This window comes from Haliaeetus albicilla, chromosome 12, assembly GCF_947461875.1.
Source record: "Haliaeetus albicilla chromosome 12, bHalAlb1.1, whole genome shotgun sequence".
Classification (NCBI taxonomy): Eukaryota; Metazoa; Chordata; class Aves; order Accipitriformes; family Accipitridae; genus Haliaeetus; species Haliaeetus albicilla.
In genome coordinates, this window is record NC_091494.1 from 11642839 (window position 1) to 11656016 (window position 13178).

Consider the following 13178-nt stretch of genomic DNA (forward strand, 5'->3'; position numbering starts at 1 on the left):
TTGTAGTGTATCCTTGAGAGTCTGGAAAGTCCCAAGAAGAGCTGTGCAAACAAGACAATGATAAGAGGAACCATCCTGACGACTCACCAATCATGAACTGTTAGTTACTAACTAAACCAATCATATATGAACACATACTTTGAAGAAGGTAATGAAAAGGTTTGTTAGAACAATAAAGTAGCCATTTTGCACAATCTGATGCTTGTCGTGTCTGTCTCTACTGCGACAACAGAGAACCGGGGGATTCCTGTACATTGGTTTCTAACTGTGTGTTACTGCAGTTACTTACACTGCGGAAGTGTTATGCTTAGAGTGGAAATGAAAGTTGGAAAAGATGTGGAGAAGTCTGGGAATGAAGAATCGTCTGATTAGAACGTTGTTGTGCACCGTTCCCAAGTTGTACATTAGAAGCTGAAACCTTACCTTCTTACTGTCGCAGGGCTATTTTTCAGGACTACAACTTTTTGTAAGTAAAACTGCAGAGGCTCTTCTTTGGCTTCAGGTAGGATTATAGTTAATTTTAAGTGCTTCTTCCTGACCCTGCTTGTTAAATTCAGAGTTACCAGTGAGATAACCATTGTTTAGTTTATAATACTGTATAAAAATGACTGTGACATATAGCCGGAGTGAAGCATCACCACTGAAGTAACCATCAGTAATGGGGCAGAGGACCTTGGTGTTTTTTTTTTCCCCCTGAATGTAGTGGAAATTTCAAGTAACTATTTCTAGAATTTCAGATGGTATAAGATGAGGTTTAAGTATCTATTCAGGTGCAGCTCAACTTATTTTAAAAGTAAACAAAATAGATCTAGACAGAGTTAATATTGTCATTTATTTCCATCTGATTATATGAGATAAGACTTACAGAACAGTCTTCAATGCTCACATCACATGAAGATACGCACTTTGGTCCAACTGAACAATATTTCCTTTGGAGATGTATGCAAGCAGACAGCAACTGCTCACTGTAGCGTAAGTTTCTCAGCTCCTTTTGATACAAACACAGGAAGTCTTCAAAACCTTTATTCCTTATGATTACGCTGGTAACATACCACAGCTTATTATCATACAACTGCTAAACTGTAAGTATTGCCACACTGCTCTTCAGGATCGTAGCTTTGCAAATAATGTAGTTACATGGATGATTTATATGCCTGTTTCAATATTTAGGCATTTCAAACTAATACATTAAAAAAATAATGATGCAGATAAGGGCATTGCATTAGATAAGTGCATAAGATGATGAAGAGACTGGAGCATCTCTCATGTGAGAGGCCTGTAGAGCTGGGGCTGTTCAGACTAGAGAAGAGACACCTCAGGGGGTGGATCTCATCAGTGGTCTTAAATACCTGATGGGAAGGCATAAAGAAGATGGAGCTAGGCTCTTCTCGGCAATACCCAGTCACAGGAAAAGGGGCACAAACTGAAACACAGGAAATTCCACCTGAATGTAAGGGAACACTTTTTTACTGTGTGGATGGTTGAACGTGGGCACACGTTGCCCAGACAGGCTGGGGAGTCTGTATCCTCGCAGATATTCAAAACCCTATGTGACCTGCTGTAGTGGATGCTGCTTAAGCAAAGGAGGTGGACTGGACAATCTCCAGCGATGCCTTCCAACCTCAACTGTTCTGTGATTTTGTGGAATGAATATACAAATATACAAATGATAAAGTCCCTATATGAATAAAAAAATCTTTTAAAATTAAATACTGAATTAACTCAGTCACTCAAGTGACAATTTCTCACCAGGCTTGAGCAAAAGCAGTTGACTGACTTGTGAGATTTGTTTTTAAAGAATGATTGATTCATTCTTCATAGCCTTCCTTCTTTCACATCCATTGTGGAATCCTTTAGTGCCATCAGGACCTTTAGGCAGCCGCAGCACCCCTACAGGTAGACCATCTGCATTTTGTATTTTCCGAGCCAACATGGGGCTACTGCCGGGACTCTTCTCTTGTGTTACGGTTTGAGATTTTCTTCTCTGTACCCAGGGGCTACCACAAGGAGTGATACTGCTATCTGAGGAATAATCTGTACATTTCTGTGGAATTTCAGGGCTACTGCTTGGGTTAAGCTTGCTGTCTTCAGCCAGCGGAGACTTTCTGGTTACTTTTCTCAGTGAAGATGGACTATTCCAAGGACTTGATCTGGGTGACACATTAGGACTCAAATGGTTGTTTGAGTGGATGATGGGGCTCAAATTACTCTTAGTATTTGTTGCAGTACTTTTGCGTCCTGACAACGGTGATGTAGGATTACTCTCTGGGTCAGAAGAGCTATTTGCTGACGATTCGTCACCAACAAACTGAAGTTCCTCAACTCTCTTATTAAGGGATCTAGCCTTCTTAAGACTCTTGCTGGTATCGTCATCTTGGTTCTTGTCTTTGGGAACTTTTTTCTTTGGAGGTTTCATGCCTATTAGGACAACTTTCATGCTGGTCTCTTTCTTTTCAGCACACATGAAGTCATGAGCACGCACGGCAGCATCTACTTCTTCAAATTCTATAATAGCACATTCCTGAGTTGCCAGTTGGGTGTACCGATTGCTGACCCTCCTGATATCAGGTGGTAGATCCCTACCAGGCTTGAGAATACGAACTGATGAAATTACACCAAAAGTTACAAAGGTTTTGAGGAGATGCTCCATTATCCTTTCTTGCATGCATCCATTTTCTTGTTGTTTGTTAAGAGCCTGCAGCTCAGAAATCATGTGGATATCATACACCAGTAACATCCTGGTAGGGAGGTTTTCACTTGGAAACACTGGAACTGGAGTATTTCTTCTAACCTTTCTGTTATCGTCATTGAGCTCAAGAGTGTCTGAGTACTTCAGTGCATAGGCTGTGGTCCTCCAGTCACGGGTAAGGTGTTTCACCTTGAAGACAGACACAGGTTAAGCAGCACAACTAATCAAACCCACTCAAACTAATTAGAGAAAGTGTAAGGCAGATGCAGCCTCCAGTCTACAAAGAGAAACCTGGATTTAAGTTTCATGTATCAGACTTGAGTGAAGAAGTAAACAGTTTTCCTGCTATAATGGGCATCACTGAGTTCCTGTAAAGCTCATGGCATGTTGAATCTACAGAAGATAGGAACTGATGCTACATCTCAAACGGAAAATCATTACTTTATCTTAAAGCCTGCTCAAGTGATGTTCAGTCATTCCATATCTAGGTCTGAACCATGACAAAATGCATGTTCTGTAGGTTTTATTTTGTTAAATTTGCCAAACAAGTAGTTTTGCCAAGTTTAGGACTTCATTTTACTGAACTGATTTTTCTTCCCTCAAAAATCTCACTTTAAAAACCCCCGAAACTTCTCCATTTCCAAGGAGTGTTTTTAAGAGTTTATCTGTTATCAGTATAATCTGTTTGAAGTAGTCTGAAGAAACTGGGAGTGCCTTAACTTCTAGACCGAATAGCTCTGCAAAACTGTCAGATTTAGAATCTTGACAAAGTGTTTCTAACGTAATTTAAGAAATCAGTTACATACACATATGTACATAGGAGTTCCTAATGTAAAAAAAAAAAAAAAGAAAAAAAAAAAAGAATAAAACCCACCTCACCTTTAAGTTACTTCAGTTACCAGATACTTTTTACTAGTCTTAATTTTTGGATCTCTGTACATTTGCAAAGGTCAGATTCACCATCCCTTCACAGAGACAGAAAAGTAACTTTACATAGCTACTCATGAGTAGCTGATCTAGAAATGACTTTGAATCCAATGTCCCATTTACTATGCCTTACTGTCTCCCAGAATGGTAATTTAAAAGCTTAGTTGCTTAAAAGCGTATGATTTCCCTAGCCAATCATGAAGAAGTTCCGGAAGTGAAGTTCTGGATGAGAACACACCTAACCATCACATCAAAACTCAACTGACCCCTGAGAGAGGCTGATAAAGAGGAAGACTGTAAAACAACCTCTATAAAATAAGTTATTTCCATCTTATCTCTCCTAATGTTTTTAGATTCACCAGGCTTACACAAGGTGCTTCAAGTCTTAAAAAGGTAACTTACCTTCTTAAAAGAAGTAAGGAGTTTAACACTGACATAGCCCATCTTATTTCTTCTCACATGCTTTAGAAGGAAGGCATCTTTCTCAAGGTTCTCATCTGAGAAGTAATATTCAATCTGTGCTATTAACTTCTGGATCAGGTCATTTTCTGGTGGTTTCCAGTTCTGGTCAGAGTCATCATCATTTTCCCCACCACTAGAAAACAGTTAAATCATTTTATTAACAGATCTTCATCTTATATTAGTGGATTCAAATACTCTTTCAAAATGAAAAGGCATAACCATAATGCTGATTCCAACTTACTTTATACGTAGGCACTGAACAGGTATCACCCTAGCCATCTGAGGCAGGAGGCCAGCTCAGAGGATGAAGCTTTCCAGTCAGCATAAGAAGTCAAGTTCCTGAGCTCATTCCAAAAGCTGATCTCAGTGTAGAGCAATGAGACATATAACTAGCATCTTGAAAACACTCTGTCAACTCAAATCCTACACCAAAACATGAAATGCAGGTGCACAGGCACTTGGTGCTGTACAAAGTTCCTCCAGTGACAGTATTTTGGGTTTCAGTATGAAGCTATTAAACAATGGCTTGACATTTATGTGCTTCATGAGTAGTGTCACGTACCAGCGAATGAATATTCCAACTTGATGCAACCATGATTTCTCAAGCCTCGTCACTGCATGAATGCAGGAGCCAGTATCCAGGGAGCAAGAAAGGCTGACAGGAGGACTACTGCACTTTTTACAGGTCACTTCCAGAGTGACAGAGTAACTTAACTAGCAGTTTACCAAGGGGCTTAAACTGTACGGACGTTTCAGATTAAGGACTTTGGTGCAGTAGCAGCTCATGTACCTCAGGAACAGCTGTATAGCACTTATATGCAGGTTGTTAAGAAGTCATTCTCATTTCCTCTCTTCCCCCTCCCATCATGTTGTCTAGGTATCTGTGCAAAACGAAGCACTACTGGGCATCCTATCCCCCCCCAAAGATATTGCAACCATGGATTTGAGATTTACTTCTTGCCACATACAGCTACAGCAACATGTTTGTTGCTGAAATACAAACGACCATTTAAATTGTTATCTAGCACTGAGGCAAATAGTTCACCCACAGACTACAGCCATAGAAGTTGCTATATGAACCATAACGCACAAATCTGTCTTAAGCCAGAGTCACTTTTTTTAAAGCTGTTAGCAGCCCAGTTTTGCTGTGGGACCATCATGTAAGTTTCTGTTAAAAAAAAAAAAATCATCCACTAAGCTCCCTAGACCCTATAAGTCATGTATTACTTTGGTGTCCTATGTGCGTCAGCAACAAAAAAGGAGAAGCCACACATTTTCTCAAAATGGTCCTAAATGGCTTTTTGCAGAGCTTGTGGAATCATTAAACAAAGGAGCAGGCATCACACTAGAGTCCTCCGAGGGCAATCTGGCAGGGAGGATGCAGGCTAATGAACCACCTTGTCTTGTGGCAGTTTTGTCCTGGAGACAAACTGGAGACTGTTACCTTAATGCTGACTGACGTGCCACCCATGCCTGGGCGCAGGCAGAAGCACTGCCTAGGCAGGTGCTTGCTGTACATCTGAAGATATTGTTCAGGTCAGTGGGCTCTGCACAGGGAACGTGCTCCCAGCTGTGACAAGTTATGGCAGTTCTCTGGGACCTAGCTTTCTGAAGCTAACGATTTATTCACTTATTATGGTTCTTCTGATGATAGGGCAACACATCAGATATACACGGATACTCACTCACACAATCCTGGAAGTCTCCTTGTTAAAATCTCCCTAGCCACTTAATGGGCTACAGTTCAAAGAAATGAGAAGAGTGAGAGAGCAAGAAAAAGAATTTAAGTTATTTGACAATGCCAGAAGTGGAGGACAATAAGTGAAGTTATGAATAAGATAGTAAAAAACATTCAGTGGGAAGCTGTGGGTGCTGGTTTGAGAAGGAAGACAAAACAAGGTTAAGTGTTTATTTTTCATTCGTGATGTTCCCTTACTCCACTACTTCTCATTTTTCATTCACTACCGATTCAGAACTAGTGTGGGCACAAGAAACTTAGAACATTTCAGCATTTTTACATATCCACACTCTGCTAAGAAAAGCTTACTTTCAATTCAGGATGGAGCTTACAGGTTTTTTAGAGGATTTATTAGTACAGACATTTGCAGGTGTTTGGAAGGTTTGGATGGAAAGAAAATGGAGCATCATGCTTCAGGGAAAAAAAAAAAAAGAACTGCATGTTTGCAAAGATCAGTACCATCCTTACTTACAGTGCTAACACACTGAATAAGAGACAGGTCTCAATTCACCTCTCTAAATTAAATATTGGTCACAGTCTGAATTATACACCTTTTCTCTATTTGGCAGACAGTTCAGCATTTACAAAATCTTTAGGGCTTTTACAACAGCCTTCACTAAGTACTGTAGGGAAATTCCACCTACAGCAAATGCAGAAATTTGTAACTAGCTCCATATTAATTCATAGTAATGATCAGCTGGTAGTATCTCTAGGGTATCAACTCTGCTACAAAGGTAGTTGATAAATCAATGGCAGTCAACATTGACAAAAAAAAAAAGCCTAATAGTTATTCACAACTTTCATTTACCTATTTATTTATTCAGAGCTTTGTGATGGATATGCTTGTCAAAACATGATAGACTGAAAACCTACCTTTTAACATGGTGACTCATCTGGCTATTAGTCACACAAGAAAGTAAACACATATCTGCACAGAGAATAGACTTTGGGTTTTAAACATCAAAACTCACAAACAGTACATTAAATTGTCTGGATAGAGTCTAACTTTTTGACAAGCTTTTGCTGAGTCTCAAAAAGAATAAGGTATTGTATTAATAAGCACTATGTGGCAATATAATCTACAGCATTAAGTTGATGTTCCAACAGTACAATCTCCCAAAGGCAGTGCAAGTCTGCCAACAAAAACTAGTGGATACAATACTGGGTGCCTATTAATGGGACATGTGGCTGCAGCAATCATTAAATTTCAACTTCTATTGTGAGACATTATATTTCAGACCGACAACATCATAAAGATGTTCACCTTTCAAGCTCAGATTCTTCCTGCGTCTGTCTGCATCCAAAATAAACTTAAGTTCAGCAAGAACAGCTTTACTTTATGTGCAGGAGAACTACCTGTTTGTTATAAACAGTCTGAAGGTTTTTCTGAAGCACCTGGCAGCTAAATGGCTGAGGACTGAATATCATAAATACTCAGAGATCTCCTGAAGAACTGTGGTGTCTTGACCATGAGGAAATGGTTTTCATTTCTTAAGTTATAAAACCTAGAAACTGAGGAAAAAAATCTAAATTGTCTGCTAGCTTAGCTGGAGAGCTAAATGGCTCATTCCCAGCAGTTTTAGACCATCGCAATTTTTCAAATGTTTGGGTAAATAACTTCCTACCAGATGTTTCATTCCCAAAAGTAAACCTGTAGCTAAGGTTACATGTAAATGGCAAAAGCATGTGTGAACTCCACTCACCTACTTCTGATGCAGAGCCTTTATAGTTCTCTCCAGGGCAATACCTCTGGCCTTTCCTGGATCAGGAAGAGGCCATTTACAAAAAGGCAACCTCCACAAGAACTGAATATACATCAGTACTGACAGCAAACATTTCTGAAGACAGCACCTACTGCAGACGATTAAATTAGCGACATTTAAGAGTTAGCTATTATGTGTTACAAACTTTGAAAAAATAAGCACCCATTTTTCCAGTCTAGGCCAGGGCTAGAAGCTCTTACACAAGCAACATTGTCAAAGAAAACAAATGTAAAAAATACTCTGAATTTAAGAAATCAGTAATTAGAATGCAACACTATAGACTGCTGTACACATTTGATTTATAAAAATACAACAGTCACATAGGATTGTGGAAAGACCAAGCAGACTCAGTTTAAACATTTTACTTGTGTCTAGCTATGCTCGCCTCCTGTTTCCGTAGCGCACAGTCGACAGCTTTGGCAGCTGGAGAAAATTCCCGCTCTCCAACTACCCCTCTGTAATTTAAAATAATACACTGCAGTTCATTCTGAGTCAGTGCTAGGATATGAAGTTAGAGAATCTATTAGAAACAATTGATCTTCTAACAGAATACTGAATTTCATGCTACTGTACCTAAATCTTTATGTGACTGAATTTATTACTGCATCTGCAGCTTTAATACAACACATAAGACAGACTACAACTAACGAGCTTTGTCTCTCGGCAGTTTTTTGGCACAAAAATCCTGGATGTTTCTTTTACAAGAAAGAGATTCTGGTAGGCTTCAAAGTAACTTAATTCCTGCAATTTATCATTAAATACAGACAACACTATTGGCATTATCAAGCAGTGAAGCGTAGAGTAGATTATGAAGTGGTAGTTCCTTCTGCATTTAAGCTGGTCTTGATTTCATGTCTGGCCAACTTGTTTCCAAAGCCCTAGAACGGGTCTGCTTGTCCGTCTCTTAATTCTACTAAAGAAAATCTCTACGCTTCTACGCAATAAAAACCAAACGGGGAAAAAAAAAAAAAAACCAAAAACCACCAAACCCTTTCTGTAAAAGGCAGTGAAACGGAAACCTCGGGGGCACCACAGCCCGGCGCTTCTCGCTGCGGGGGAAGCCACGTCCCGCTCCGCACCTACGGCGGGGCTGCGGCGCCCATCCCCGGCCCCGGCCCCGGCCCCGCCACCTCCCTCGGGGGGACACACACGCAGCCCGGGTGGGCGGCTCTCGCCCGGCGGCTGTCCCGCGTCCCCCAGCCCTCCCCGCCGGCGTTGCATCAGCCGCGGCCGCACCGTGACGTGGGTGTCCGCGGCGGCCTCGCTCCGCACAGCCGGGCCCGCAGGGAGAGGCGGCCGCCGGCCGCGGCCCCTTCCCTGCCGCCGCCGCCGCCGCGGCCCGCGGCTCACCTGGAGCGCCCGCACCGCCCCGAGTCCTCCTCGCTGCAGCTGCCGCCGCCCCGCGCCGCCGGGCACGGCGCGCCGCCGCCCTCCTCCTCCGCCTCCTCCTCCTGTGCCTCCTCCGCGGCCGCCTGCACGGCCACTCGGATCTGCACGGGGCCGCCGGCCCCAGCCCCAGGCTCCGCCGCCTCGGAGCCCCCCGGGGCGTCCGGCTGCCGCTGGGCCATGGCGCGGGGCGGCAGAGCGCGCCGTGCCGCCGCCCGGGCTCTGCCCGCCGCCGCAGCAGCGATACCCCCCCGGCTGCGGCCGCCGCCGCCGCCGCCCGCCGCCCCCCTCCCTGCGCTTCGCGTCGCCTCCGCTCCCCTCCCGCTGAGGCGGCGGCGCGGGGCCGGCGGCGCTGGGGCGGCGCAACCAGCTGCGGTCCCCCGGGCGCGCCCCGGCGGGGGCAGCCGCAGGGTCCGTCCCTCCTCCGGCGATGCTGCGCCCAGCGCGGGGGCCCGGCTGCAGGCTGGTTAAAGTTTCTTGCCCGTCGACGACTGAACTGGGACTGCTTTTCTTTCAAAACAACTGGCTCCTCACCGAAGAGCAACGCCCCGGCTTCTCATCTCCTTGTGCAGCCTCGGGGCTGCGCTGCTGCGTCCTGACTAGAGCGTTGCGTTTTAAGAAATTCAAAAAGGTTACGCTGGGCTAAGTGTGGTTTTCAATGCCGAGGATGAGGTTTTGAAATAAGAAAACCGAGTGAACAAGGACATGACCGGATACGTGTTAGTTCTGTAGAGCACTCCTCTATAATTCTGCATGGTACTTAAACAGAATCAAAACACGCCCCCATAAGAACTTACTAAAATAGAGGCCCCTTTTCTGAAACACTTACGCGTTGATTTATTTTGAACTTAAGACTATTGCACTGTACTTCAGTGGACTGTTTCAGCCATTAACATGAAATAAACATTCATGTTTTCAGGATTAGAATTTAAAGCATTTCAATTCACCATGTAAATACTCATTCTTCAGTCAGGGAAGATCTTTCTTTCAACACCAGCTGAACCCAAACTGCTAGATGCAGGTTGGATCTTGAAGTCACCGCTTCGTTTGTGGCATCCTTGGTTTTGCCTGTACAATTCATCTGAACTGTACTCCACTCTACTGCCTCAATGTTTTCTTCCTAAAAATCTGGATGGACAAAAAGTGAGACTGCGCTCAGGGGCCGGTTCTTCTCACCACTGTGACAAACAGTCCTCATGAGTCAGATTTGCTGGCTTGAACACATAATGGGACTACCACTCTGCCTCAGTGGGTTTGGCTCATTTTTTAACACGCCTTAAGCAACGAAATATTTTGTTTATTAAGTATGCTTACATGCATCACTAACCAAATCTCTAGTTCTCTGCTAATGGACAGCATTTTGTAATAGGCCTTGGGTATGTCATCACTTTGCTATTGATTTCAGCGGGAGCAGAAATACAAACACAAAATACACATCCTAGGAGAGAGTACGTACAGGGATTGTGGGTCTGATTTTGTATTTGAGTGCGTGGGAATCCCTGGGTAGGAACAAGGTTAGGACCACTATGAGCAAAGAACTATTTTGTGCTACAGCTAACCTAAATGATGTTTGAGACATTTCAGTTTATCTGATGAGTCCTTCTGTCGAGGTTAAGAGAACTTGATTTTATAGGGAAGGGCACTAGATCTGTTTTTTTGCTTTACCAGTGGCCGCCGCACAGAATTGGCCTTTGGCCTTGTCAATGTTTAGCTCATTTCTTTGAGGAGTCCTACTGTCATCATCCTTGTAGTCTGCTACAAAGATACTGATAATGTTGAGAGAACTAGTGTAGATGAAGACTGATGTTGTTTCAAACACCCTGTTGATTAGATTTCCATCAAAATTACCAGGCTAATTTTTTTTTCTTTAATATAGCAATGTTCTATAAGCTTAACTACCAGCAGAAATCAAGCAGTATTTGTAACTGTGGGAGAACTTAAAACTAAACGAATAATGTAGACAAGTCCCTTAGAGGGAAACCCATACCTCAGCTGATCTTCTGATACCCAGTTAGGATTACGATCCCGTGAACTTCAACTGTGCAAAACCTTTGACAGATTTATCATGGCACATTCCTTGTTGGCACAGTATTGTCTACCTATCATAAAAAACCCACACCCATATTTTGTATTTCTCACAAAGTCAGTCATAATTCCGTTACACTTCTATCAGCCTTTCAGCAAACGGTAACTAAACCAACAATACAGAAAGCTAAACCCGGGATGTGGATGGGGAAGACACCACGAGGCAATTCACAGCCCCTCCGCACACAGCCAGCCACGCCGTTGCTTTTCTAGCCGCTGAGGGAGTCCTCGATGTCCGTGTTTAAAATCATCCGCTGCCCGTCTGTGGGGCTTCTGGGGTTAGCAGGTACTGACCCGCCAGCCGCAAGAGGTGACGCCAGACCGAGGTACCGATCAACAGACGGGACTCCCAGCACACCACGGCGGCACCCAAGCTCTCCCAGTCAGATTTTCACATGTTGTGACAAGTATGTGCCTAACAAGGCAACTTCTTGAGGCAGAACGGGAACCTGGAAGGTACGTCCAGCTTCTTGCCTTTTCACGGGTTTTCATACACAGTCGCTTCAGAATTAGCATTTAGAATTCAGAAAAATACAACCGTACTAGCGTCTTTTTACTACTGGGGGGGAAGAGGGGGCAGACGGGCGGACCGCCGCGCACTTGCGAGGCCCCCTCCCGCGCCTCCCCGACCCCTACCCCTCGGCCCCCTACCTGAGGCCGCTTCGCCGGGCACCGTCGCTCCCGAAGCAGGCAGCGGGGGAGAGCGGAACGGCCGCCCGGCGCGACGACACCTCACGGCTTCCCGCCACTCAGCGCCGCCTCAGCCAGCAGGCGGAGCAAGGGCGCGGCTTGCCGGCAGCGGGCCGGAAGCGGCGGTCGCCCCGGTAACGGCGGAGAGATTTCCGACAGAGGCGGCGGCCGGCGCGGAGGTGTGAGGTGCGGCGAGGCGCTGAGGGAAGCGGGTTTCCATGATGCCCAGCAAGTGCCGGCCCGGCAGGGGCCCTCGGGCAGCGCCCGGCCCGGTAGGTGCTGCCGGGGTGGTGTGGGGCGGGGGTGGCAACCGCCCTTTCTCTTCAGCCGTCCGTGCGTGGGGCGTCGGGACACGACCGGCGGTATTCCTCCGCTACGCGGCCGCGCTCCTCCGCGCTGTGCCGCTCCCGGGCCGGGGCGGGCGGCTGAGCCCTCGCCGCTCCTCGGAAGGGCGGGCACGGGGCGGGGCGGCGGCGGCGCCTCTGAGGGCGCGGTTCTGCGAGGCCGTGTGTCACCGGCCGGGCGAGCGGCTGCCCCGGGGCCTCGGTGCTTCGCAGCTGGCGGAGTCCGCTGCCGGCAGCCCTTGCCGCTTCGAGGGGGGCGGCAGGGGAGGTAAGCGCGGGTGAGGGGGGGGAGGTCGGTCGGTCGGTCTTCTCTGCGCCGTGACTGGCGTGAGGAAGCTTCCCCTGCGTTATTGGTACGCCTCCTGTTCTTTGCGGGGAAGTGGGTATAGAAGCCATTTGGTTAAATATTGCTGTTAAACGTTGTGGTTATTTAGCAGGTAGGTGCTACGTGTCGTCATGTAGATCCAACTAAAAGAGCCAGCGTATTTTGTCTTTAAAAAAAAAAATTCTTATATTTAAATGTAAACACTTGTTTTCTTCATCACGAGGATAACATCCCCACGAAAGCCATGCTTTCAGTGTATTTTTAAAAACGGTGGGGTTTTTTAAACTAAAAAATTTGTAGTGTTACTTAGTGCTGTGACGTATTCTTCATAATAGTTTTGCAGAATAATGCCTTTCTTTGCAGAGTTTGCTGTTGAAAATACCTTCACTGTTTAAAAAAAAAGTTACACTCAACTTTTCATGTTGATGCGTGTTTTTAAAAAATGTGAAATTCCATTTCTTTTTCTTTCAATTTGCAGGTTAATAATTGTGGTCTTCAGCTGGTTATCCAGACCTCATCAATAACAGATAAAAGCAAACCAGTAATTATTACCTTTTTTTTAATAGTTATATTAATTAATGCAGTTCTATGGTACAGGCAAATTTGTATGCTTGTGGATAGGAACTGCCTTTTCAGTAGCAATATTTTGACTTTTAATATGATATCTTTTATATCTGATAGTCTTTTGGTAATTTATTTCATCCTATTAAAGATACACGAAGTAAAAAGAAGGGGATGTACTATAGTCTGCCATAAACTTTTATATATA

General features: G+C 44.7%; 2 protein-coding genes across 7 annotated transcripts in view; one reads left to right on the forward strand and one right to left on the reverse strand.

Moving 5' to 3' along the window:
* Positions 1 to 807: 807 nt before the first annotated feature.
* LARP6 (La ribonucleoprotein 6, translational regulator) lies at positions 808 to 12168 on the reverse strand. Of its 4 annotated transcripts, none has more exons than XM_069798089.1 (3): positions 11702 to 12168; positions 4019 to 4211; positions 808 to 2878 (listed from the first exon to the last, which is right to left on the reverse strand). In XM_069798089.1, the coding sequence occupies exons 2-3, from the start codon at positions 4058 to 4060 to the stop codon at positions 1793 to 1795; spliced, it is 1128 nt and encodes a 375-aa protein (XP_069654190.1). In that variant the 5' UTR covers positions 4061 to 4211; positions 11702 to 12168; the 3' UTR covers positions 808 to 1792. The 4 variants fall into 4 exon arrangements, with proteins under 4 accessions (XP_069654190.1, XP_069654187.1, XP_069654189.1 ...); XM_069798086.1 differs by lacking the exon at positions 11702 to 12168 and adding an exon at positions 8930 to 9213; XM_069798088.1 differs by lacking the exon at positions 11702 to 12168 and adding an exon at positions 7520 to 8701.
* Positions 11874 to 13178, forward strand: part of LRRC49 (leucine rich repeat containing 49) — a 59874-nt gene continuing 58569 nt past the window's right edge. For all 3 annotated transcript variants that reach the window (XM_069798081.1, XM_069798082.1, XM_069798083.1), the window contains exons 1-2: positions 11874 to 12012; positions 12888 to 12950. In XM_069798081.1, the coding sequence (XP_069654182.1) occupies positions 11959 to 12012; positions 12888 to 12950 (117 nt within the window). In that variant the 5' untranslated portion in view covers positions 11874 to 11958. The remainder of the gene's footprint in view (positions 12013 to 12887; positions 12951 to 13178) is intronic.